We start from the raw sequence: 27,710 nt of genomic DNA on the forward strand, positions 1-27,710 counted from the left end.
ACCAAATTAGGACTTTTACTATTATCTGTGCCCTGAACCTAAGACATGTTGACATGAAACTCATAAGGATCTTTTTAAAATTTATACATGTAAGTTTGGTTCCAATCCCAAGCAATTTATCATTTTGAAACCTCTTTTCTGTATTGAATTTGAGAATCTGTGACCTTAACTATGGACATATTGATGTAATAATCAATATGGATATTTATCTCATTACATATGCCAATACATCTAAGTGTGCAGTTCTACAGTTATCATCCAGAAACCAAAATTTATTGGCAGATGGACAAAAACATTCCCCACCTACTTCATAGCATAGGGTTAAATAATCAACCAATTTAGAAAAGTATAGATCTGCTCAAAATTACAACAAAAAACCAAGTAACCATTTTATATTTTATTTTTCTTCGGAATTAAAACAAGATGACCTTTGATTTGTTAGTGTCTCCATTGTTAAGTAGTATACTAACACATATTGCTCATCAACATATCTATTATTATTATTATTATTATTATTATTATTATTATGCTACTAAGTGAAGCTGCCAACTAACCATAATGTGACACACTTAAGTTCAAGTCAAAGTTATTAAAATATCCTGCAAGTTTTTGTAAATTTAGAAATACTGGGTACTTGTAATGTGTTCTACAGTTTTCTGGAAAATACAATAAATAGATTGCAGTATAAATTTATCAAATAAAAAAGTTCATCAAAGCCTCTGTGTTAAATTTTTGGCAACTTATTATAAAATTTGGCATTGATGTTCTTATTTTCTGATATTATAACTGTGAGAAATGTGATATAAAACAATAAATTTCTAAATGGGGTTGAGATACTTTGACTTGATCTTAACTTAGGTTTTACTGTAAAGAGTGACAAATAATTAGGTTTTACGTTAAAGAGAGAGAAATGATTAGGTTGTACTGTAAATTGTGACAACTGATTGATAGAAAGTAATACTGATAGTTAATAATAACTAAGAATTAAAATTCTTCATTTTGATCAAATATTGTTTTTTTTTTTAAATAGAAAAATGTAAATTACAGCAGAGACCAATGTTGCTCCTCTATCATAAAAGGTCAAGGCATAACCAGACAGAGAATCTGACAAAAAGTTGCTCCATTTCATCCATTTGGCTGAGAGAAGAATATTTTATTTGCTACTTTCTTCTCATTTGGCTGTAAGAGGGAGAAGTTTTAAATTGGATAAAACAGGTGAAAATGATATACATTAATAACAAAAAAAGTGACGAAAAAACTACCAAGCACAAATTTCTAAGGTATGCCTTGGGTTGGTGTTGGCTGATTTATTTTTTACATTTTTTTTATTGAAGATGGATTTTCAGCTTGGATTGAGAAAAAAATCCTCACCAAAACATTTTGGCATTTTCTCTTTACTTTACGTACATATAATATGACTGATTTTGTTCTTTTTCTAAAATTGTAGGTATTAAAACATTTGATCATTAAGGGAGGTGTATAACAAACAAAAAGCAAACTATAATTAAAGTAACGATTATGTATAACAGATAATATTGCATATTTTCTAGCCTTTAAACAGCATTGTATATAAAAAACAGTTAACCATTGTAACAAAACATCATAGATTTTCATAACAATGCCACCAAACAAGAAAACATTAATAAAACTTGAATTAAAATTTATTTGTATGCCTACTATGATTGGTCTATTATGACTAACCAGAAAACTTAACATAAAGGATTGAGGAGGACCCCAGAAAAGTAAATTTATTTTAGTTTTGTTGTTGTTGAGTTGCTGTCTCTTTGACGCATTCTCCACATCTCCTTTTATTTTATACACTTAAAATGTGTCATTTAAGTTACATCTGTTTAAAGCTTGATAAATATTTAACAAACTAATTTTAGTTGTGAACTTGGTATGATAGTCATCAGAACAGTCACCCCCATCATGGCAATTTTGAGAGATTTTCCTGATGTAAGTTTTGAGTAGGGTCATTATATTCAACATATCTATAGATCTTAGACATTTCATAGGTTTTGATAATATTACGAATTCTACTGTACACAAGAATGTGTCCATAGTACACTGATGCCCCACTCGCACTATCATTTTCTATGTTCAATAGACCATGAAATTGTGGTAAAAACTCTTAAATTTGGCATTAAAATTAGAAGATCATATCATATGGAACAAGTGTACTAAATTTCAAGTTGATTGGACTTCAACTTGATCAAATACTACCTTGACCAAAAACTTTAACCTGAAGCTGGACAGATGGACGGACATACATTACAACTTAAACAAAACTAATACTTCCAATGGTCATCCTGTCCTGTCACTTTTGCCTCTGTATCTAAACAATAAATTATCTAATATGATCCATTGAATCTTTGATTAGATGGGAAACAAGGGGGATAAGTTGTATAAACTAATGATACAAAATCCCATCATGCACTTGACAAAATCCAAAACAAAGGATCAAACAACTTTGGTTTAACCAAAAAAACTTTGGGTATAAATTACTTGTAAGTAATGAACATTTAGTATACTTAAGATCAATTTTAGTCTCCCAATTTTTAGTTAAATTAAGGTTATTCAATTATCCTTAAACATGGTCTATTGATCTGTGTATCAAGTGAAAATAACAATAGGTCCTTCTCTATACAAAAAGACTAAAAAATAAAAAAACCCAATTATTTACTTTAAATAACATAGATAGCTTGATCTCAAAATTATAATTGTTGAAAAGGGGTGTTTAAACATTAACATGTAACCTCTTCCAAACTTACTGCGCTAAAATACAACCAACAAGCAACCAATATATAAACTGAAAAACACATAGGAGCTGTCTCAAAATACTTTTACTACAATCTATAGATCTTAATTTTTTTGTTGTTTGTGGGAATACTATTAGTTATTAAGGAATTTTTAAACCAACATTACTGAATATGAAAAAAATTGTCGTGATGATACTGACAAATATCAAAAAGTACTTTAACATAAGTCTTTAATTTTAGTTTTTATTTCTTGGGGACAAGGGGATGGGTACCTTACACCTTGACTTAGAGGCAAAATTTTTTATAAATAAATGGTAACAACAGAGGAAAGATATTTGAGACAGTTCCATGCACTCAAATATACAATATTGTAACAAAGGCAACATTGGGTTAAATGGGATAAAAATAGGTATTGTACAAAAATTCCAATAAAAAATATATCAAAATTAAATACTCTGTAAGCATTTGAACATTTAACAGTAATTAATAATTATATACAAATATTCCATACTCAACAAATGAACTGGAAAGAATTAATTGCATGTTGTGGGTCAATCAAATTTAGAAAAATGGCTAACATCATTATATAGAGAAAGCAAATGAAGTTAGACTTCTCTGTACAACATAAGGACACACAAGTACATTTATACATCATACAGTTTTCTTCTAGAATAAATTCACATGCTTAGGAAAACATTTAAATAACATTAATCAAAAATGCAGGAAACAAACAAAGATTGATACTAAAACATTGCGAAACAAGTAAAAAATAAATATCTAAAAGTTTTTTGTCTTTTTCATGTCTCATTTTGAGTCATTACTACAAAGACCTTTGCTTACTGTATGCAATCATGTGGTTAACTATTGATAATAATTCATCTCCAAAATACAGCAAACAACCCTACAACATTAGATCATTAAGATCATATGGCAAGCTCTTAGAACTAAACTGTTCATTTTTACTTTTTCCATACATTTTACCAGGTAAATTTTACACTTATTCTGATGTCATAATAATGTAATACATGATACATTTATATCCTATCTGTATGAAAAGCTTACACATCTATCTTATTATTGCACAATTTACAGAAACATGAACTTGATTATTTACTTAGAGATGTTGTTTATGAATCTTTCTTTCCTTGTAAACATTCACCATTTTCCACAAGTTTTATTATTATATAATAACTATCTTAACATTTCATCACAAATACAGTAGAGGCCATCCACAATTTTCAAACAAATTCAGAAGCTTGTTCATGTTATTCCTTATGATCTGAAAGGTGTACATCAATCATCTTGAACAAATATTACAATAATTGTGTTAAAGATGGCTGTCCCTTTATGCTGTGGCAGTTTTAGGTAGGGGTGTAGAGGTGTTATGCCCCAAATTGAAGGGCAATTTATCATTTTTTGGCATAAAATTGTCATTTGTTTACCAACATGGAAATTATGCCCACCCTTACCTGAAACCATGGGTTTCCCCCTGTTATGGTCAAGTTAGTTAAATGCATGAGAATTTGGATGACCTCTGAATTACATTTTAAGTTAGACTTAGTCTATAACAACTGTACACACTTGAGATTTACACACTACAACAATGTTTAACATATCTATACAATTAAGTTCTAAAAATAGAACAAATAAAACATTCAATAAAAATTCTACAACAATTTAGTAAAACTATTATAATATATAAAGATCACAGTTCTATACCCAACAACATCTTAACAAGGTTATATATAGCCATGCATTTATAAGTGAAGAAAATATTTTCAAAAGAAAACATGCCTTCAAGAATAACAAAAAATTGACAGAATCTAACATGAAATATGCTGTTTTGCCATTCTTGTTCATTAATGCACAACTATATTTGTTCAAATTGGCATTTTTTCGTGTTAAAAAAAATGTACAAAAAAATTGCAAGCATTAAAATGAGAAGTATTTTCTAATTTCTGGAAGCCTTACCAAAGCACCACGATGAATGAAGATCACCATAATCGTATATTTATATTTCTTTCGTATTTTGCACTTAATACAATTTTCCATTTTTTTTATCAGACAAACATAAAATTAAAGTCCAACCATGAAAATTATTGTAAAATTGGCAACATTCTACACAATAATTCATACAGTTTAGAATCTTGCTTCCAAGAAATGCCTGATATCTGCAGTCTTCTCCAAAGTTTGAAATTTATGCCGGACATCTGGTTAGGCAAATGAAAAATTTTGCCTGACCAAAATATAATTTGCTTGGCAGATCTGAAGATTGTTAGATCACATATTTTCAAAAGTTTTAGATGGAAAAGAGGAATAAATCTGCAAAAAAAGGAAAAATAGTAATGAAGACTTTTAAATTAGTTAAGAAAAAAATACATGGAGTATTATTTATTAATATTTGCCAACATCAATCTATTATTAGAAGGTTGCAAGTTAAATATGTATGTCATCTTTTAACATATTACCAGTAATAAAACTCATATCTACAACTGACAGCAGCAGTAAATACGAAAAAAACAATAATCTCTGAATTAACGTGAGGATTAAAAATTTGATATTGTCAGTGAAACTAAAATATTTACAAATCTTTCAAAACTTCCTTTACCTAAAATCATACACATAGATTTATTTATAATTTTGATCTACAATTTGTTCATCACAATTACATTGTACACAATATCAAAAATGTTAAGTACACATGTACTTTGACTAGCAATAAACCAAAAGCATTCTATATGCCCTATTTTAGATTGCACTTTGGAATGTGAAAATGTCTTAATGGCTAATTTATTGCATATAACAACAAGTGTTTTCTAAACAAAACCTAATAAATGTATAGAAATTCTACATTTTCTAAATATCAAATGACAATTCAAACCCTGTATTTAATGTTAATCTCTCAATTAAATGTTAACTAGCAAAATGTTATAAATTATGCAACTATTTTCTCATTTCAAAGTTTTCGTAAGAGTCAAATTAATACCTCAAAAAATAGGGGAAGTATCTAAAACAACATTTCAGCAGAGATTCATTTAAAATATCAACTAGTGAAAAAACAGTTTAATAGCTGCTTGCAGCTTTACACTCTGATTAAAAAAGTTCCTATAAAAGAAATGATGGGAGGCCACCATTATACCTTTGATATAAAACTAGAGGTTCTAAAGAGCCTGTGTCGCTCACCTAGGTCTATGTGCATAATCATCAATGGACTCTCCAACATTGTAGACATGAATAGAATTCATGACAAAAATTTCTTTTGTTGATCTTCTATTGCTGATCATTTTGTCTGTTTAGTTTCTCTCTATATTCTTTAATTTTAGCTCAAAACACATAAGGGGTAAAAAATATCCTCATTTAGGGGCAATCACTCCTATGAACAGTGAGTCTACTAACTATATCGGCAAAATTTGACTTTTTTGTGGATCTTGCCTTGCTGATCATTTTTGTATTTAAAGTTTCTATTTATCTATTATAATTTTAATCATATAAGGCAAAACGCATAAAAATTGGTAAAAATCGTCATTTAAGGGCAATAACTCAAATAATAAGTCATCAGAAAATTTCCTCCATTAGTCTTAAATGTAGATCTTGTCTTGCTGATCATTTTAGCTTCTCTAAGTTTCTATCTATCTATTAAAATGTTTAAGATATAAGGCAAAAACGCAAAAAATTGGTAAAAATTGTCATCAAAGGGCAATAATTATAATTAGGAGTCGAATGACTATCAAGACCATGCATACTTATTCATAGATTTTGTCTTGCTGATCCTTTTTGAAATTTAAAGTTTCTCCCCATCTATTATAGTTTTCAAGATAAAAGGCAAAAATAAAAAAAAAAAATAGTAAAATTTGTCATTTAAAGGCAATAACTCCTATAAGAAGTTGCCTGACAGTTTCGACGTCATTGAACAATAGGTAGAGCTCAACATTCTAAACATTTTTGACCTTGTCAGAATTTTTCTATTTATAACGGTTTTTAAAATAATAGACATAACTTGCATTTTCCACTATGTAATTTTTTTAGCCATGTCGGCCATCTTGGTTGGCAGGCCATCAGACACATTTCTTAAACTAGATATCCCAATGATGATTGTGGCCAAGTTTGGTTAAATTTGGTCTGGTAGTTTCAGAAGAGAAGAAAAGTTAACAGACGCTGAAGGACAACAGACGAGGAATGCCAAGTGATGAGAAAAGATCACTTGGCCCTTTGGAAAAAAATATGAAATATTGTTGGTGCTAAATTACAACACAGTGTATTCTTAATGCAAAAATATTTTTGGTGAATTTTAAATGCCTATCATTAGCAAAGATGCCTAAACAGCATGTTATATTTTTGATGTGTTATTATCTGCACATGCTACTGTATTGTATGCCCTTAAGTGCTATTAACATGTTTCCTTCCTTGGGATTTCTTTGTATGTAAATGTTTCAATACACAAATTGTATTTAATGGTTACTATGGTAATTTATCTTTCTTACATTAACCTTTTGAAAAAACTGAAAACAAAATGCATATATGGCATGATGTGTATTTTTCTGTAAATAAAGCAGTACCAAGAGTAATTTTCAGTAGATAAAAAGTGATAACATGTTTCTAACTATTGTGAGAATTATCTAACAAACAGTATGTACTTTATGTCCTATAGAACTAGATGAAGCCTGACGACTTGGACAAACTGGTCTGGCATTGGCGAATTCGTTTTCTGAGGAAGACACAGAAGGCGTAACATCATGTCTTGTTCTACGTGTAGGTTGTGGTGAATGTTGCTCTAGTACCAGTGGATCTGATGCTGCTCTCTCATGTCGGTAGTATGACTGTGGTGATTTATCTTCCTTGCGTTTAAATTTGGGAGATTTTCCATCTTTCCTTAGTGGCTGTGGAGATTTCCCATCCTTTCTTTGAATTTGTGGAGATTTTTCATATTGCCTAGGTTTTCTAAAAGATCTAGTTCTTCCTGTCACATGAATGCCTTTCACATTAATAGAAATATTAGGATGACTATACTGACGTTGTAATGAGTTACATGGACTATTTGGTAGACTTTTAGCTTTGTTTGAGGCATAACCTTCTTCCTTGGTATTTGATGACTTTTCCTTATTAGAACGTTTGAATAAGTTGAGTAAAGACTTACTCTTTTTATTAAGGTTTGGATTCGAACCATGGATTGATCTGGCTTTTTCTACTCGTATATCATTTAACTTGTCTTTGTTTAGCAACTGTAAGAAATTAGGATTAGAAATCGCTCTTGTTAATGTTGGTTTGGCCGTTTCATCAAACTTTTGGAGCACTTCAGCAACTGTAGGTGCATGACTAGAATCAATAGTACCCTTGAGTCCATCAATATTATAATATCCACGTTCATCTTGTAACAGTAATTCCATACTTCCCTTAAATTCTTGAATACGAGGAAAAGGTTCTGCAGTTGTAGTTTCTCGTGAATTATTTTTAGCATCCTGTCGTGAGTTGGCAGTTCTCGCCCGTTGTCTCATTTGACCCTTTTTAATGTCTTCACAGCTCATGGAGCGCAATCTATAATGATTATCATGGTTATTTGATGGCTTAGATTTTGACCCTGTTTCTCGTGGCAAACTACTTGTATTGAATGTTGTTTCATATTCAGCAGTGGGAGAAAGATAAGTCTCAGGCACATTTTGATTAAATTTTTCTAGTGCTATTTCTTGAAGTTCAATAATGCTAGTTCTGGGATTTAAGTAACCATCTCTGCCGACCTGTACAGGATTCATTAAACTATAACTTGTAGCTTCCTGAAAAGATGGAGGGGGACTCCACTCACCCGTAGGTGAAAACGGTGGCACTGAATTTTGGGCTATTGTTTTTACGGCAGACATAGAGTTCATTCTCAAATAACCATCAGCAGTACTGCTTCTATGCAATGGAGCTGGCACTGGACGAGAGCGCTGAGAATTAGATAAGGCTCCTGCTGTAGGTGGTGGAAGTGGTGGTCTACTCACTAATGATGATGAAGAATTACTTTTTTGAAAACTGGAGTTGACAACTGATGCTGACGCCACTTTTGATGATTGTTGTCTGGCAGGAGAACTACTTGCCAAATATCTGCTTGATGGTGTATCTGGTCTCCTACTTGGCAGAGGTGGACCAGGTGTACCAGGTGTTCCAAGATCAGACCTATTGATATATAAACATATATGTCAAATTTGTCTTATTCAACAAACAGAAGAAAGGTGTACCAAGATCAGACCTATGGATATATAAACATATGTATATTTTTTCTTATTTAACGAACAGAAGAAAGGTGTGCAAAGATCAGACCTATTGTTATATAAACATATGTGTAATTTTTTTCTTATTCAATGAACAAAAGAAAGTGTCAGCAGAATGGTTATCAATATTTCAAAATAAGTTCTTTTGACTGTATGTAGGATTTGTAAAGATTTATACTACAAAATTTGTAGACTATTATAAAAAATTATAAAATACTAATGAGATTGGATTTCAACACCCACATTGTACAGAAACCATTGCTAACTAGGTACAGTAAGTCATAAACAACACAATTACATCAATAATTGTAAACAGTTGGGCTCTATCACAATTAAGATGGCTGACTCAGTACTGGAAATTGAGAAGACAAGTACTGCCTCATTTTGGGTGGCTCAAATTCAAAGGTAGGTAATGTTTATATTGTTCATTTCATAACTGTGAATACAATTAAAGTACTGGTATAACATTTGTTTCCGTTTATGTCTTCAATGTTCATTTATAGTTACAGAATTACAATTTTCCTCTTGTCAGAAACTACCAACTAAATATCTAGTACAAAAAAGAACTTTTTTTATATTAAAAAGGAAAGAAAGTATCATATAGTAAAAACATTTCAATTAAAAGGTATTCTGTTTATCATGTTTATGAAATTCATTGTTTCCTGGGACTCAATGTTTTAGTCCCATCTGTTTCTTATGAAAAAAGATATATTTTTTTAACAAAGTTAAGCTACTTTAATCAGAAAATTGAAACAATGCATTTACATAGAAATTAATAAATTTAGCAAGGAGATCTAACAAATAGTCTGCAAATGCGTGCTGAATGCATAGTTTTCCCTTTTGGGATCATTATTATTCTGTCAGCTGTGCCATTTGTGCGTCTGTAGTTATTATCGTAAAAATGTGGATTTTGGTCAAAGCTAGTCCGCTTCTGAAGAATCCTGCATCCAATCCGTGGTTTGACAAATATTTCAATGGCAGTCGAAGAAAAATTAACGAAAATAAACAATGTTTGACAAGCGAATTGGAATGAATATCACTATTTTCATCACATTCTAATGAAGTTTAAAACTTATTTTGCCGAAAATCTGAAGGCTTTACTTGATAAAATTGTTCAATTTATGCCTTAAATATAATTTGAATAAAATGTTCCCCACCAAATGTTTCAAGCAGACAAACACAAATCTAGTGGTTTGGTTGTTTGTTATCTGCTTTTTTAACAAGTGGTAAATATTTCATGCTTATTTGATGAATGTAGAAAATTTGAAATTTTGGTAGACATGAAGAAGGTCATGATGATATAAATCTCACTTCATGAGATAAAGACATATTGGATAAGTTACCAAACTACGCAAAACAACAGGACACCTATTTACCACTTTCAGTTATATTTCAGGTCTTTTAAAATGTGCAAAGAATCAGGATGTTAGGTTTCCACCTTTTGTTATTCAGAGGCCTTTTTATATTTTACCATTTGTTAAGGGTTTTGTTCATAATTGAAGGCTGTACAATAACCTGGAGTTATTTACACCCTAGTTCGTTGTTCTATGGTGGATATTTGTCTCATTGGCAGTCATAAAACTGTATCTCATGTTAACTGGAAGAAAAACTAAGTCCATTTATAAGTAAAATATGGATAAACAAATACAAAATTTTAATAAAAATTTCCTTCTAGATACTAGCTTTTGGTCATAAACAAACTTCTGTCCATGTTTGGTACAAATCCAGGATAGTTTAAGAAAGTTATTAAAATTTAAAAAACTTTAACCACAGAGTGAATGTAATGTTTCCTGGCAGAAAAACTAAGTCCATTTATAAGTAAAATACTGAAAAACAGGAAATTTTTTTTTTACAAAATTTACTTCTGGATACTATCTTATGATCATAAACAAGCTTCTGTCCAAGTTTGGTAGAAATCCAGGATAGTTTAGGAAAGTTATTAAAATTTCAAAAACTTTAACCACAGAGTGAATATTTGTGGATTTTACCACTGAGTTGTAACTATGCTGTCTGTAGACAGTGAGATTATTAGTGTTCCATGCATGTTAATTTTGTTCACTTTTTCTAAAAATTTTGTTCATAGTTTCGTGACAAAAAAAATATTTGATTTGACATTATCAACTTTGATTTCGAGTTATAAAGGTAACTAAATGTTAGACTAATAATAAAAGAATCATACCAAAACATTTGACAATAAAATGCTCCGCTGGGGCGCAGCTTGATACGACCACAGAGGTCGCACCCTGAACAGTTGGGGAAAGTAGTGACACAACATTCAAGCTTGATACAGCACTAAATTTGGATTGTAATTAAATATTTGACACAGCATAGGTTTCTGACACAGAATGAAAGTGGTCTAAGAACTTAAAAAATTTTAATTTATATATTCAAACCATATCATTATTATTTGCTTTTATATATAAATCAGAAATAACCAATTTAAAATGGAAAATTTTAAAGAAAAAAAAGGAAAAAAAAATCCCCACCCCCCCCCCCCCCAATTTTATGAACCCCCTTATGATTCATCACCCCCAAACTCAACCCCAACTTTTCCTTTGTGGTATGGTACCTTGCAGTACAATTTCAGAGAGATCCATACACTTGAACACAAGTTATTGTCTGGAAACAAGAAAAATGCTTGTTTTTTGGCCCCTTTTTGGCCCCAAATTCCTAAACGTTTAGGGCAATTACCCCCAAACTCAAACCCAGCTTTCCCTTTGTGATATGGAACCTTGCAGTACAATTTCATAAAGATCCATACACCTACACACAAGTTATTGTCCTGAAACTAGAAAAATGCTCGTTTTTTTGCCCTTTTATGGCCCCTAATTACTAAAAGTTTGAGGGAATTACCCCCAAAATCAATCCCAGCCTTCCCTTTGTGGTATGGTACCTTGCAGTACAATTTCAGAGAGATCCATACACTTGAACACAAGTTATTGTCTGGAAACTAGAAAAATGCTTATTTTTGGCCACTTTTTGGCCCCTTATTCCTTAACTTTTTGGGCAATTACCCCCAAACTCAATTCCAGTTTTCCCTTTGTGATATGGATCCTTGTAGTACAATTTCATAAAGATCCATACACTTACACACAAGTTATTGTCATGAAACTAGAAAAATGCTTGTTTTTTGGCCCCTAATTCCTAAAATTTAGAGGCAATTACCCCCAAAATCAATCCCAGCATTCCCTTTGGTATATGGAACCTTGTGATACAATGTCAGAGAGATCCATACACTTACACACAAGTTATTGTCATGAAACTGGAAAAATGCTTGTTTTTTGCCCCTTTTTGGCCCCTTATTCCTAAAATTTGGAGGCAATTACCCCCAAAATCAATCCCAGCATTCCCTTTGTGATATGGAACCTTGTGGTACAATGTCAGAGAGATCCATACACTTACACACAAGTTATGTCTGGAAGTTACAAAAATGCTTATTTTGGCCCCTTTTTGGCCCCTAATTCCTTAACTGTTGGTACCATAACCCCCAAAATCAATCCTCACCTTCCTTTTGTGGTATTGAACCTTATGGTAAAATTTCATTGAGATCCATTCACTTTAACTAAAGTTAGAATGCGAAAACTAATGTGTCTTCGGACGACGACGACGACGACGACGATGACGACGCCAACGTCATACCAATATATGACCACAAAATTTTTTTTGCGGTCGTATAAAAACATTGTTTTCATGAAAAACATCAAAACAAACAGTTTATCAGTTATGGGCATATATGTATTATCACAATACAAACTGTTTGGCTTGTTCCTATTACTCACTCAATTAATCTATATCTACATGCAGAACTTATCTATGAGAATAATTGTCCAATAACGACCTCATTCTAGGAGGTGAACAGATATTTTTCTGATCTACATATATAGTTCCCTCCCACAGCAAGGCATGGAATCAGTTAATATGTTAATTATTTATAGCATATTACCACTTTCAATCCTCGTGGTATAATAATTGTTAAATAATCAGTTAAAATATGTGCCATTTTTAATCTCGTCAAATCTTACCCTGTTTCACTCGCATTACTTGTCTGCCTGACATGAACTGTTGGTCTCGTTCTTATTGTGTTTCCTAAAAACATTATTTGTACAAGATTTGGTAAAATATTCCACATGATATTCAAAATTCACAGGCAAATAATAGTGCCAGATATTCTATTTAAGGGTATTTTTATATTTACACTAATCTAAGATCTGCGTAATTTTTATCAATTTTCATCTTGCCGTTTTATTGTCTCGAATGCACTATAAATATGGGATATACGTCTTACCAGACTTCAAATTTTAGTAGAACTTTGAATTACAACTTTTTTATTGCTGTATTATAAAAAAAATTGTTAAGTTTATTCCAAAATTATACCTTTCCCACTTTTAAGATTATTTTCAAAAGGAATGCACAACTAAATTATGGCATCATTACACTGAATACCATTTTATAACCACTGAGTGACACTTGTATTCAATATTCTCTGTCGATAGATGTAAGTGCAATCAACATGATTGTAATAATTGTTGCCTTTATTTGAACAACAATAGTTTTTAAATTGAATCAATGAATAATACCTTTGGCTTTGCCAGTATTTTCTTGTACAAAAAAACAACTAAACAATCTTTACGCAATAGATTTATATTATGATTAGAACATTACAATAAATATAAATGGGGAATGTGTCCATGGGACACAGATGATGCCCCCACTTGCATATAACGTTATAAAGGGACATAACTCAAGAACTGTAAAAGTGAAGTTACCCAAATTTGTACTTGATCTGAGTTTTGTGGTAATACACATTGTTTATTAGTTTCATAATATTTCGTTGAGGCAAACTAAAGTTAGAGAACGGAAACGAAAAAATTCAGCAATTTTTCCATTTGTAAAGAGGCATAACTCTAAAACGGTAAAAGTGACGCCACCAAAATTCAAACTTGATCTGTGTTTTGTGGTAATTAGCATTGTGCATAAGTTTCATAACATTTGGTTGAGGCAAACTAAAGTAAGAGAACTGATACGAATATTTCAGCAATTTTTCCATTTGTGAAGGGGCATAACTCAACAGTAAAAGTGACGCCACCAAAACTCAAACATGATCTGTGTTTTGTGGTAATAAGCATTGTGTATAAGTTTCATAACATTTGGTTAAGGCAAACTAAAGTTAGAGAACGGAAACCAATTTTGGGACGTACGGACGGACGTACGTACAGAGAGACAAGGGTAAAACTTAATGCCCCCTCTGCTACGGCGGCGGCATAAAAAGAACAATATATAACGATTTTCTGTAATTTTTGTGTGTGAAGTATTTACCTATAGTTATCTGTAAAGCTGATAAATTCATATCATAATCATGTTTACAATGGGAAATCCCCTTTGTTAACTTTGGCTACTAACTTGCAAAACCTTTCACCTCGTTAACCCTAAATATAACTAACCATTAATATCAATATTCCAGTTGTCCCTCATGATGTGTATATGATCAGGATGATTTATCATACAAGGTATTACAGAGGTCAGCAAGGTCAAATTGTTTGATTCTAATACATAATCTTCCATCTCTTCTGTTGTCCCCCTTCTACCAGGCTGTATTAAAAGAAAATATGCTAAAAACATTTGAATGTTTAAAGAATAGACAGCTTAAACCAATCATATTAAAGAGATTACCTAATCGACATAGTCAAAGAGCTTGATAGCTCTAAGTGGAAAAGATGCTACATAAAAAGGATTACAGGAATAACCAAATATATAAGACAGTAAAACTGACCACAGGACCCTGGAATTATACCAAAATAGACAATTAACTATTTTTTTCCTTGATACCATTTTTCCTGCCCAAAATATTTGAAATTTACATATTCAATTCAACACTATAATTAGATCTCTGAATTTTGTTTTTATTGGTATTAATATTGATTTTGTTATCGGTAAATTAAAATCAAACTAAATAATATTTTTATATACATATGCAATTTCATGGCTCTACAATCTGTCGATACCTGTATCTTGGCATTGCACAAGGTCATGTTTTTCTCTGACTGTTAATGACGTCTTTACACTAAATCCATTGGAAGTTGGATGTGTACTGATTGTTATTTTAGTCTCAGATGCATGATTTTTTTATTAGTTTTTATTGGCTTTGATCTAGCTGTCAATAACTGCGAGTACTCTCAGATCTGTACATAGTGTCTTTTTGTTGTGGAGATGTATGAGTACCCTGCCACATCCACTCTGTGTTTTTGTTACTTGTTTTTTTGCTTTGTATCGATCTAATGAGTTTTAAAAGCCCTTTTCAACTGATTTTTATAGTTTGTTCATTTGTTGTACTGTTACAACACTGTCCCAGGTTATACCTGATGTATATCATATTTGTTTTTCATTCATTATTTTGAACGTAAATCAGGACATTAATTTTCTCGTTTGAATTGTTTTACATTTGTCATTCCTGAGCCTTTTATAGCTGACTATGCAGTATGGGTTTTACTCATTGCTGAAGGCCTATAGTTGTTAATTTCTGTGTCATTTGGTCATGTGGGGAGTTGTCTCATTGGAAATCATACCACATCTTCTTATTTTTATATATGTTCATCATTATAGAAAAAAAAATTCCATGCTTTGGATGGACCAATTAAAATAATATCATTTTAAAATAAATTTCCTGAAATTCTATCTGCCATTTCAACTGCAAATGAACAATTGCACCAGTATCCTACAAATCAATGAGTGTAGATTTCATACAGAATATTGAATTAAAAACTTGTACAGTCAGTGAAGCTTTAGTTATTTTGTACATATGAAATATTGTCTAATTTTTTTCCAATTAAAATTCTGTAACTTTGAAAATCATTTAAAGTGCAAATCATTTTATGGAAATACAAAAGTAATTGTATACTGACCCTCAGACTTTTATTCTTAATAATTCAGTAAAGCTTTAAGTAAATCACACAAAACATACTTGAGTTAGTGCATGACATGTTCACATTTGGAAGGAAGGATAATATATTCATTGTTTTACCACTCCTTGGCCTATCTGCACTTTTTCAAATGTCTATAGTATAAATGAATTGAAACAATCTTGCAACATAAATTCATAAGATAATATTTTGATTTAAGAATAGCCTAAAGCTTAAACCTACTAACCTGCATTTTGGTCAAGGCATCAACAATCCTCTGGTCTAGTAAGTCGTAAGCATAGTTTTCTTTTCCATCCTCTGTGTGAAATATATAGGTCCCATCTCCCATTGGGGCCACACGTCCTGCTTCCAGCATAAATTGATTTTTACCCCCTTCAAAATATCTGATGCTTTTTAATGGCCATTGTGCCAACACTGTCCTTGTTGCTTGTAAAGCAAGAGTTACTCCCCATGGGGAGATGTGTAAAATACAGTTAGTTCCCTTTGCTCCTATTCTTCTGTTAACATCAGAGTTCTCTGGCTTCACAATGATAAAATCATCTGAAATAAAACTTGTTAAGATAAATCACAGAAAATAATCAGCTGAACATGTTATAAACTCTAAGTGTGTTGTGTCATTTTGATACCGAATTCATATACATGTACTACATAAATTTATTTACCAATCAACATTATCTTCATCTGCAATATAAAAAAGAAGATGTGGTATGATTGCCAATGAGACAACTCTCCACAAGAGACCAAATGACACAGATATTAACAACTATAGGTCACCATTGTTGCTTCAACAATGAGCAAAGCCCATACCGCACAGTCAGCTATAAAAGGCCCCGAAATGACAATGTAAAACAATTCAAACGAGAAAACTAACGGCCGAATTTATGTACAAAAAATGAATGAAAAAAACAAATATGTAACACATAAACAAACGACAACCACTGAATTACAGGCTCCTGACTTGGGACAGGCACATACATACAGAATGTGGCGGGGTTAAACATGTTAGTGGGATCCCAGCATTTTCTGAGAGTTGTATTATTCCTCGTGTGTGTTTGCTATTTATGAATATAAATAAATTCTTTTTTACCATAAATTTTCTTTTGAAAAGAGTAATAAAATGCTTCGCTGGGGCGCAGCTTGATACGACCACAGAGGTCGAACCCTGAACAGTTGGGGCAAGTATGGAAACAACATTCAAGCTTGATACAGCTCTGAATTTGGATTGTTATTAAATATTTGACACAGCATAGGTTTCTGACACAGAAAGAATGTGGTCTAAGAACTTGAATTTTTTTAATTTACCTATTATGGTCAAATGTCCAAAATCAAAATACATGGTTAGATTCAGCATATCAAAGAATCCAAAGAATTCAATTTTTGATGAAATCAAACAAATTTTAATTTTGGACCCTTTTGACCTCAATATGAACCAATTTGATGACGGGGCCCAAAAATCAAAATACATGGTTAGATTCAGCTTATCAAAGAATCCAAAGAATTCAATTTTTGATGAAATCAAACAAAGTTTAATTTTGGACCCTTTCGACCTCAATGTGGACCAATTTGATGACGGGGCCCAAAAATCAAAATACATGGTTAGATTCAGCATTTCAAAGAATCCAAAGAATTCAATTTTTGATGAAATCAAACAAAGTTTAATTTTGGACCCTTTTGACCTCAATATGAACCAATTTGATAGCGGGGCCCACAAATAAAAAATCTAAATTCATGGTTAGATTCAGCATATCAAAGAACCCCATATATTCAATTTTTGTTGAAATAAAAAAAAGTTTAATTTTGGACCCCAACTTGGACAAACTTGAAAACTGGGCCCATAATCAAAAATCTAAACACATGTTTAGATTCAGCATATCAAAGAACCCCAAGAATTCAATTTTTGCTAAAATCAAACTAAGTTTAATTTTGGACCCTTTGGACCTTAATGTAGACCAATTTAAAAGACGGGACTTAAAATTAAAAATCTAAATACACGGTTAGATTTGGAATATCAAAGAACCCCAATAATTCAATTTTTGATGAAATCAAACAAAGTTTAATTTGGTCCCTTTTGACCTCAATATGAACCAATTTGATAGCGGGTCCCACAAATAAAAAATCTAAATACATGGTTAGATTCAGCATATCAAAGAACCTCATATATTCAATTTTTGTTGAAATCAAACAAAGTTTAATATTGGACCCCAATTTGGACCAACTTGAAAACTGGGCCCATAATCAAAAATCTAAATACATGTTTAGATTCAGCATATCAAAGAACCCCATATATTCAATTTTTGTTGAAATCAAACAAAGTTTAAATACTGGACCCTATCTTGGACCAACTTGAAAACTGGGCCAAAAATCAAAAATCTAAACACATGTTTAGATTCAGCATATCAAAGAACCCCAAGAATTCAATTTTTGTTAAAATCAAACTAAGTTTAATTTTGGACCCTTTGGACCTTAATGTAGACCAAATTATAAAACGGGACCCAAAATTAAAAATCTAAATACACGGTTAGATTTGGAATATCAAAGAACCCCAATAATTCAATTTTAGATGAAATCAAACAAAGTTTAATTTTGGACCCTTTTGACCTCAATATGAACCAATTTGATAGCAGGGCCCACAAATAAAAAATCTAAATACATGGTTAGATTCAGCATATCAAAGAACCCCATATATTCAATTTTTGTTGAAATCAAACAAAGTTTAATTTTGGACCCCAATTTGGACCAACTTGAAAACAGGGCCAAAAATCAAAAATCTAAATACATGTTTAGATTCAGCATATCAAAGAACCTCATATATTCAATTTTTGCTAAATTCAAACAAAGTTTAATTTTGGACCCTTTGGACCTTAATGTAGACCAATTTGAAAACTGGACCCAAAATTAAAAATCTAAATACACTGTTAGATTCGGCATAACAAATATATAAATGTGATCAAAGATTTTACAAATCTAATGCGCCATGCTGTGCAATTAAAGATTACTTCTTGAAATTTTTCAATATTTGAAATTTGAAAAAAAAATAATATTTGAAGAATAATTCTTTTTAATTTCTGAAATCTGAAATGAGAAAAAATTGACCCCCCACAATTTTTTTTTATCCCCCCCCCCCCCCACCTTTTTTCCCCCAAAAAATTCTTTCCCTCAAGATATGGTCATAATCTCAATTCAAATTTCCAATGGAGTTGGCAACCATAATTACCCATTTAAATTTACCATAGTGCTAACTTAATCTATTTTATAATAGAATTAAAAATATAGTGTCAAATCTTTTATATGGATTTTTTTGTAAAAAAAAAAGATGCAACATTTGCAGATATTTTTACTGGTCTTCCTTTATAAATATGCATTTCTTTAAACATAATTTAAAAGCAGTGTAAGGGAAGTAACCAAAGCGTTGTATTTGGATTACCTCCCTTACACTGTTTTAAATTATCTTTATTGTTCATTAACCATTACTTTATACATAATTTAAAAGCAGTGTAAGGGAGATAATTTCAATGATGTATTTGATTTATCTCCCTTACACTGCTTTAAATTATGTTTTGTACTAAAGTATTTGTCCATTAACCAGGACAACCTTGTTTTTCCCCCTTTTTTGCCCTTAATTCCTAAACGGTTTGAGCCATAACCCCCCCAAAGCAAATCCTAACCATCCCTTTGTGGTATGGAAACTTGTAGTATAATTTCAGAGAGATCCATACACTGTTGCACAGTTATTGTCTGGAAACTAGAAAATGCTTATTTTTGGCCCCTAATTCCTTAACTGTTGGTACCATAACCCCCAAAATCAATCCCAACCTTCCTTTTGTGGTATTTAACCTTATGGTCAAATTTCAAAAAGATCCATTCACTTAAACTAAAGTTAGAGTGCGAAAACCAATGTGTCTTCGGACGACGACGACGACGACGCCGACGACGACGACGACGACGACGAGGACGCCAACGTCATACCAATATACGACCACAAAATTTTTTTGCGGTCGTATAAAAAATTGTTCAACATTATCTCAACATATGGAATGAAATAAATGTCGCTGGAAGTTAAGCAACCAAGAATCAATCAATATGAGACTTGTACATGTACTAATTTGATGTATACTAATTATTATCGCACCAGGTATCCAAATCCAAAATCAGTCGACGGATCCAAATCCAGAGGACCAATAACATGAGACTGCAACACGGTGGGAAAATAAAATCTTGATCCTATTCCCAGGGATCATAATCCTCTGTGGGAATCAGATCCTGATTATATTTACGAATTACACTAAACAAAGTGTTATTGCACCTCAGGATTCTAATTAGTGTTGTCAAATTGAACAGTTTTGTCTAACTGGTTACTCGAACAATCTTTCGACCGATTAACCGGTTAACCGGTAGTTAAGTTGATGTTTTAAAAATTGTCAGTACTCTCTACAAATGCACAGTTTAATGATAAGATGAATTGAAGTATATGCTAACTTTGGTGGATAGCTGTCTCATTGGCAATCATACCACATCTCCTTACTTTCATATTGTGCATTATAAATCTTGGCCTTGAGCAGCCCTGGTAAAGTTTCATGTTCAATAATCCGATACTACTATATCTACTATGGCATTTGTAATAACTTCAGATTTAGAAGATGAAAATCTTCTTGATATCGGCGAATTTACTAAGTCTGAAACCGGTGATTGTTTCATTTTCTCTGGTGTCTCAGAACATTATATGGAGTGTTTCAATTTGAGATGATTAAGCTTGTTACTCGCGATCGTACCACACGGTATTATAGATTAATTCCATTCACATAATTTGCGTTTTACCATCTTTGACTCAGCATTTTGTTTGAAGTATGACAAACTTCTTAGACGATGGAGGTGGCATTATTACATGTAGGTCTACGCAATATTATATCAAAGTGAAATAATGAAGTAAATTGTAAAATTTAACCAGCTTACAACAGTTCGAAATACATGTACGCTAATTATGTTTACTTTAGATTTTGGCCCGTGCTGATAGACAAGTTGTCTTCGTGTTAATTAATTTTGTAAAATTGGAGTGTTTTCAAGGTTAATAATAGTCATCAAAAGACTGACAATTGATATGTCAAATCAATTAGCATGATATGTCAAATCAATTAGCACGACTATCATTTGAAACATTTATTAATGATGTCAATATATATTTATGTCGAATATATTAGAATTGAAAAAAGGTCCGGTTAACCAGTTAGCCTTTTTGGTATTTGATATTCAGTCCTTCTGATGGTTAACCGGTTAACCGATGACCACACAAGTTCTAATCCCTTTGCGGATTTAAGATCAGGATACCCGGTGTGTGTTATGCTCCGAGTAAGGGAAGTTGTTTGTTGATGATACATAAAGTCTTCTTTATCAATTTTCTATTGTGTATTTCAGTGTACAAAAAAATACTGGCTTGCACTAATTTTTAAATCCACAAAGAATTAGTATGTCATAAATAGAATAAATTCTAATTGCATAGTAAATGTCTCTATGACTTCCAAACCTTTAATTTGTTCTTTTAGCTTAAGCTGAGACATCAACAAGAAGACGAAGACATCCATATTTTTTTGCTCGTCAGCTGATAAACACAAATATTTATCCTGGCTTGTAAGTTCGAAGACATAAGCTCGGTTTTTTGTATTTGTTACTTTCTCTAAATGGAACCCAGGCAGTAGTGGGATTTTCTCTACAATAAAATATTTGTTAAACAATTATTAAATCTTTTCTTCAGGAAATGGTTAATACTAAGCACAATGTAATATTTTTCATAACTAGTTTAAACTTGAATGTGTATACCTACATTGCTAATAATAACAGTCATGATAATGTGGGTTTTACAGAAAAACAGACTTGAAGACCCCAATCAATCCAAGGGTCTTTTTTTTTTCTTTGTTGTTTTGTTTTGGTTTTTTCCCTTCATGCATATTATTTATGGAGCTTAAATCAAAACTTTTCAAATACATATCTGACAATTCCAGAAAGTAAAACAAGAAGATAACAAGCATTCTGAGAGTATTGCATGGCAATACATAGTCCCCTATATATACCGGGTAAAAATTCATTATACTGGAACAAAATGCTAACTTGTTCTATAACTTGTCATGGTGTAAACAAAAAGTAAATATCATGTCAATATCTTCAAGCATGACTAAAAATAGTGTTGAAAACTGATTATATGAGTGAATTTTTCAAGTCCAAGGACCATAACTCTGCACAAAATTATTAGAACGAAATTTGAACTTGATCTGTAACTTGTCATGATAAAACTATATACCAATTATCAATCAATATCTTATAAGCATGATGAAAAAAACATTAGATATGATTAATAGTTCTCTAGAATTAGATATGATGTAATACAGTGTATATCTATTTCAAATTATAATCAGATATAATTAATAGTTCCAAATTTTTTTTTCTTTCATTTGTCACAAACTAATATAGATTTGTAACTTATCTATAAAATGTCAACAACTTTGTTCTACACAATGTAATGTATCGAAATATATACATTAATAAAAATAGATTATTATCTAATTAAAGGATTTCTCTTCATAATTGTTTTTGATATATATAGCATTCAGAAAATTAGTTTATACTAAATAACAAACAAGCCTGTCAAAAAATTCTTCAAATGATTTAACAAAGAATGTCTTTAAAAAATGAGTTATCTCCCTTTGTACAGAAATATGGTTTAACATAGTACTCCAACATTAGATATGGTCCAGAGTTATGGTCCATAACTCTGGACTAAATCATCAGACCGGAACAAAATTCGAACTTGATCTATAACTTGTCATGATAAAACTATATACTAAATATCAAATCAATATCTTCAAGAACGAAGAAAAAAAGGGTGGAAAGCTGATTTGCCGGACTGACGGATGGACAGACGGACAGACGGACAGATGGACAGATGGACAGACGGACGGAGTGCAAACCTAAAGTCCCCTTCGACTTCGTTGGTAGGGGACTAAAAAAGTGAGAGCTTATCATGCACACAAACATATACATGTATGTCATTTGATCTCTGGTTGAGAGTTGTCTCATTGGCAATCATACCACATCTTCTTATTTTTATATGTACATATTTGTCATTTTTGTCTTTTGTGCTGAAATATGTCCCTTGGGTTCATTTTTAACTTGTCAATAGACCACTTTCGAGTTATATCCTTCACCAGAAAAGTTCGTTAATTATGCGAGCCTTTATGACGTTATTTACAAGATAGAGGGGACGGCCTGTATCCTTGCACTATTAAAGTTCATCACGCATCTTCGTGATCATCATTATGCAGGATAAACTAGAAATAATGTTTATTCTTAGGGTACTTAATCACAATTCCCTAATGACAGCAGTGTTGATTATCAATTATAAGAATCTAATTTGCTGAATAATTAGTGCAATATAGCATCATATTTTTTTCAACCGCTCGCTCAACATGGGAAGGAAGTGACGATGCCCCTAAACGCACAAATGATGTTCACTATTAAAACCAATGTTTTTGACAGAAATGCAACAAACTTGAAAGTGGTCTATTGCATTTTGTTATAGAATTAAGTTTGAAGACTGTATTTCTGATTTACATTGTACATTGCCTTTCAGTACTGTTATTTTTGCTGTTACGGTGTTCATTACTTTGAGGACTGTAGTTTTGTTTTTGCAGTTATTTTGTTCATTACCTTTTGGTACTGACGTTCTATTTTTTGGTACATTGTACAGTTCCTTTCTGCATTGCAGTTCTATATTTATAGATTATCAATGATTTTTCAAACGAGAGGGTGTTTCTCAGCTACAATCTCATCGAATGGCAACAGCCCTGAGATGAGATGTAGCCGAGGAACATGGAGTATGAAAGACCATTGATAATCTGTTTATCGTGTCTCCTAGGCAACATTAATGATGTAGGCTCATGACGTCATACATTCTTTTTTTCTAGACTGAGAAAAACTCATATCACTCGAGTAGCATGATCATGATGATATGAAAAAGTTTCACATAAAAACATCAACATGATCAAAGCAAAATTTTAGAAAATAGCGATAATGTAATGTATATTACCTTTCGGTAATGTAGTTTTTTTTGCAGTTCGTTGTACATTACCATTCTGTACTGTACCTGTTTTTGTAGGTCTGTTTTTTGCAGTTATATAGTAAATTACCTTTCGGTGCTGTAGTCCTGTTTTTTGGCTTTTTGCTGTAACATTCCAACACAGGTTGATTTCCACATTTCTTCAGTATAAAATACCTTAACTTCCATGGGTTATTCTTTCCAAACAATCCTTTGTTTTTGTTTCCAGACAATTTATATAATGAATCCTACAATATATATATACTACTTTTAAACTAGGCAACCGTACATTCACTATTATCCAACCCACTGTCTTAGAACAGAAAAGCAACCCTTGAGTAAGACTTTGTCCCATGCAGGGAAACAGACTACCTTGTACTGGTCTGTGGTAAAACTTTGTCCCTTGCAGGGAATAAACAGGCTTTTCATTAAGAGGCAGGCTGTACAAAGTATGTTTATCCTTATACATCATTTAAAATACTTATTACAGTACACTGTACAGCCTGATTTGAGGAATTTTTAAAGAGGGTATTCATAGAATTCATGAAATAAGACTTTTGAAGAATAAACACACCTTACATGTATACACATGTATACACATGTATTTGCATGCAGTAAGGCTTTGTCTCTGGCACGAAATCAAGACCATCCTGAAGTAATAATTGTGGACATAATTTTCTTTGCTCCTCTAAAGTCCTCTAAAGTTTTAGTAAGGTTCAAGTTCACATATACATACATACTCAAATTTTATATGTATTTCCTGCTGTAGCTCTTGTATAGTACAAATGCTTCATAATTTAGTTTGTTATGCCAAACACCTATAAATTTTGTTTTTCAAAAACATTTTACTCCATCATATAACTTCATAATATAAATTTATGTTTTGATATACAAATATTATATAGAAGTGTTCAAAATTCAATATTTTACATTGACGTACATTATAAACTACCAAGTCAAACAATTCTGATGATTAAATGGCAGATCTTTGTTTCTTATTTACAGCTTTTGATAAACTGAAGACACATCCATACAAGATTTACTGTTTCATTATCTCACTCACATTTTGGTGGGGTTCATCGTAGTGTTTTGTGGACTGGTTTAACACTTCGTTTTTTTTTGTATTTTGTTTTGACTGCTTCATTTGAATAGCTTTTTTGTTGCTATGCATTATTTGCTGTGCTAAGTATTCCTACTTATGCTATTTTTTAAGATATACTTTATTTTGGAGGCATTTTTCCTAAAATGTGACTGAAACTATGCTATGAACTCATACATGTAGACACTGGCTACAATTAAGTTAACAAATTGCTTCGCTGAGCACAGCTGGATACAATCGCAGAGGTCCAACCCTGAACAGTTGGGGCAAAAATGGACACGATATTTGCACTTGATGCAGGTCTGAATTTGGATTGTAATTAAATATTTGACACATAATAGGTTTCTGACACAGAATAACTGTAGTCAAAGAACTTAGAATTGGTTATATGATTTAAATTTACATTCAATTTTTTGCTTTTGTGCAATACACTATGCTGTTGCGAATTGACCCCCCCAAAATTTTTTTTTTACCCCCCTACACTATGCTGTTGCAAATAATTAACCTCCCCCCCCCCCCTTTTTAATTTCTGAAATCTGAAATGAGAAAAAATTCCCCCCCCCCTCACAATTTCATATTTACCCCCCCCCCCCTCCCCTTTTCCAAAAAAAAAATTCTTTCCCTCAAGATATGGTCATAACCTCAATTCAAATTACCAATGGAGTTTGCAACCATAATTACCCATTTAAATACATCATAAAAGTCTTAAAATAGAAAATGACAAACATAATCATGGCTAAAATTAATAATGTTAATCAGCATTTTTAAATAGTAACTTCTAAAAATAAATTGACAGCTAATCACCTCAAGACAATACAACATTTCTGTATACATAATTTAAAAGCAGTGTAAGGAAGGTAATCCAAACATAACATTATACTTTTTTTAATTGTCCATTAATCAGGAAACCCTTGTTTTTCCCCCTTTTTTGCCCCTAATTCCAAAACGGTTTGTGCCATAACCCCCCAAAGCCAATCCTAACCATCCCTTTGTGGAATGGAAACTTGTGGTATAATTTCAGAGAGATCCATACACCATTCCACAAGTTATTTTCTGGAAACTAGAAAAATGCTTATTTGGGCTCCTTTTTGGCCCCTAATTCCTAAACTGTTAGGACTATAACCCCCAAAATCAATCCCAACCTTCCTTTTGTAGTTATAATCCTTGTGTTTAAATTTCATAAGATTTCTATTTACATTTACTAAAGTTATTGTCCGGAAACCAAATGTCTTCAGACGATGCTGACGACGACGTGATACCAATACAATAATTAAAAAATTTTGGTTATGGTAAAGACAAACTGCAGGAATGCTACATTGTAGGTAGGGTTAGGAACAGATTAATTACATACATAACAATAATCTTCATGTCTATGATTACATTGCTTTTTTGTTACTATTTATTAAATTTAACAGACTTTGGTTTTGTTGCTCAGTACTCCGATATGCTTGGTTATTATAATAACATTTCAACAAATTAAGTTGTTGTAAGAAGTTTAGTATTCATTGTTTTAATGTTCCTCAAGATAATACTTTAGTGTAGCAGTGCCAAAGGCGATTAATATTGTTCAATGGTTCGATATTTTTTATCATGGCTCCCAAGTGTGGTTCCACCAAAAAATGTGTCAGCCTTAAACATGCACCCAAAAGCACATAGATCTATTTAATGTGCAGAAGTTGCGAATCTTAATAAACAATTGTATGCAATATAATATTATTGAATTAATGTAGACTAAAAGGGTTTCAAGTTCTATTTTGATATATTACTATTCCCAGCATACATTTTAATGTATTGACGTAACAATAATGCAATGTAACCATAGACACATAAATATTATTGTTACGTCTGTAATTAATCAGTTCATAACCCAACCTTGCATTCCGCCAATAAGTCTTAAATGAAACAATAATTTTTCATTATTGTTACCTTTTCAACTGATATACATGTAGTAGCCAATGCCTAACTGTTATTTTTCATATCTTAATACCATGCATGGGCAGTGTGAAGTTAAACTATCATGACATCAACTTGAAGCTTTACTAAATAATTCCTTAACACAAACAATGAAAAAAAAGTTTTGAGGGCCAAACTCTAGCTGAAAATTTTGAAATCAGACAACTCTGTCACATGTATTCTAAACTATGAGATGTTTAGTTAATTTGCCTCTATTGGTTTATAGTGGTGTGATGTGTGAATGTGTATTGACATGTTTTATGAACATGTGGTATGAATTACATTTTCTAATGCAAATTTTATAGAATAAATAATCAGAACAACAACTTATGCATCTTTATTAACAACATATACAGTAAAAAAAAGAATGTGAACTCGTGATACACACAGAAACATAGACAAAAGAAATGAGCAGTGCCTTTTCCTGTCATAAAAAAGTGCCCTGCCCTCCACTGGCACCCTGTCCCTTTTGATTTCTAGCTGGAGCACTGGATTACATGTTGTCCCTGGGTCCTTTCGCCCTGGGATTGTTCGCCCATATTTTATAAAAAAATAAATGGAGAATATGTCCCCATGGACACAGATGATGCCCCCGCTTGCATACATCATTTTAAAAGGGACATAACATTAACTCAAGAATAATAAAAGTGACCC

At 31.9% G+C, this 27,710-nt stretch overlaps 1 protein-coding gene across 1 annotated transcript in view; it reads right to left on the bottom strand.

The window, feature by feature from the left end:
• Positions 1–382: 382 nt before the first annotated feature.
• The window catches only part of LOC127727851 (uncharacterized), a 29,914-nt gene continuing 2,586 nt past the window's right edge, over positions 383–27,710 (bottom strand). Inside the window, exons 2-7 of the mRNA XM_052234970.1 lie at positions 24,096–24,252; positions 21,440–21,622; positions 16,148–16,461; positions 14,446–14,593; positions 13,027–13,090; positions 383–8,909 (exon numbers count right to left, since the gene is read on the bottom strand). Coding sequence (XP_052090930.1) covers positions 7,376–8,909; positions 13,027–13,090; positions 14,446–14,593; positions 16,148–16,461; positions 21,440–21,622; positions 24,096–24,252 — 2,400 coding nt within the window. The 3' untranslated portion in view covers positions 383–7,375. The remainder of the gene's footprint in view (positions 8,910–13,026; positions 13,091–14,445; positions 14,594–16,147; positions 16,462–21,439; positions 21,623–24,095; positions 24,253–27,710) is intronic.

The sequence above is a fragment of the Mytilus californianus genome, unplaced genomic scaffold, assembly GCF_021869535.1.
Source record: "Mytilus californianus isolate M0D057914Y unplaced genomic scaffold, xbMytCali1.0.p SCAF_2, whole genome shotgun sequence".
In the NCBI taxonomy this organism is placed as follows: Eukaryota; Metazoa; Mollusca; class Bivalvia; order Mytilida; family Mytilidae; genus Mytilus; species Mytilus californianus.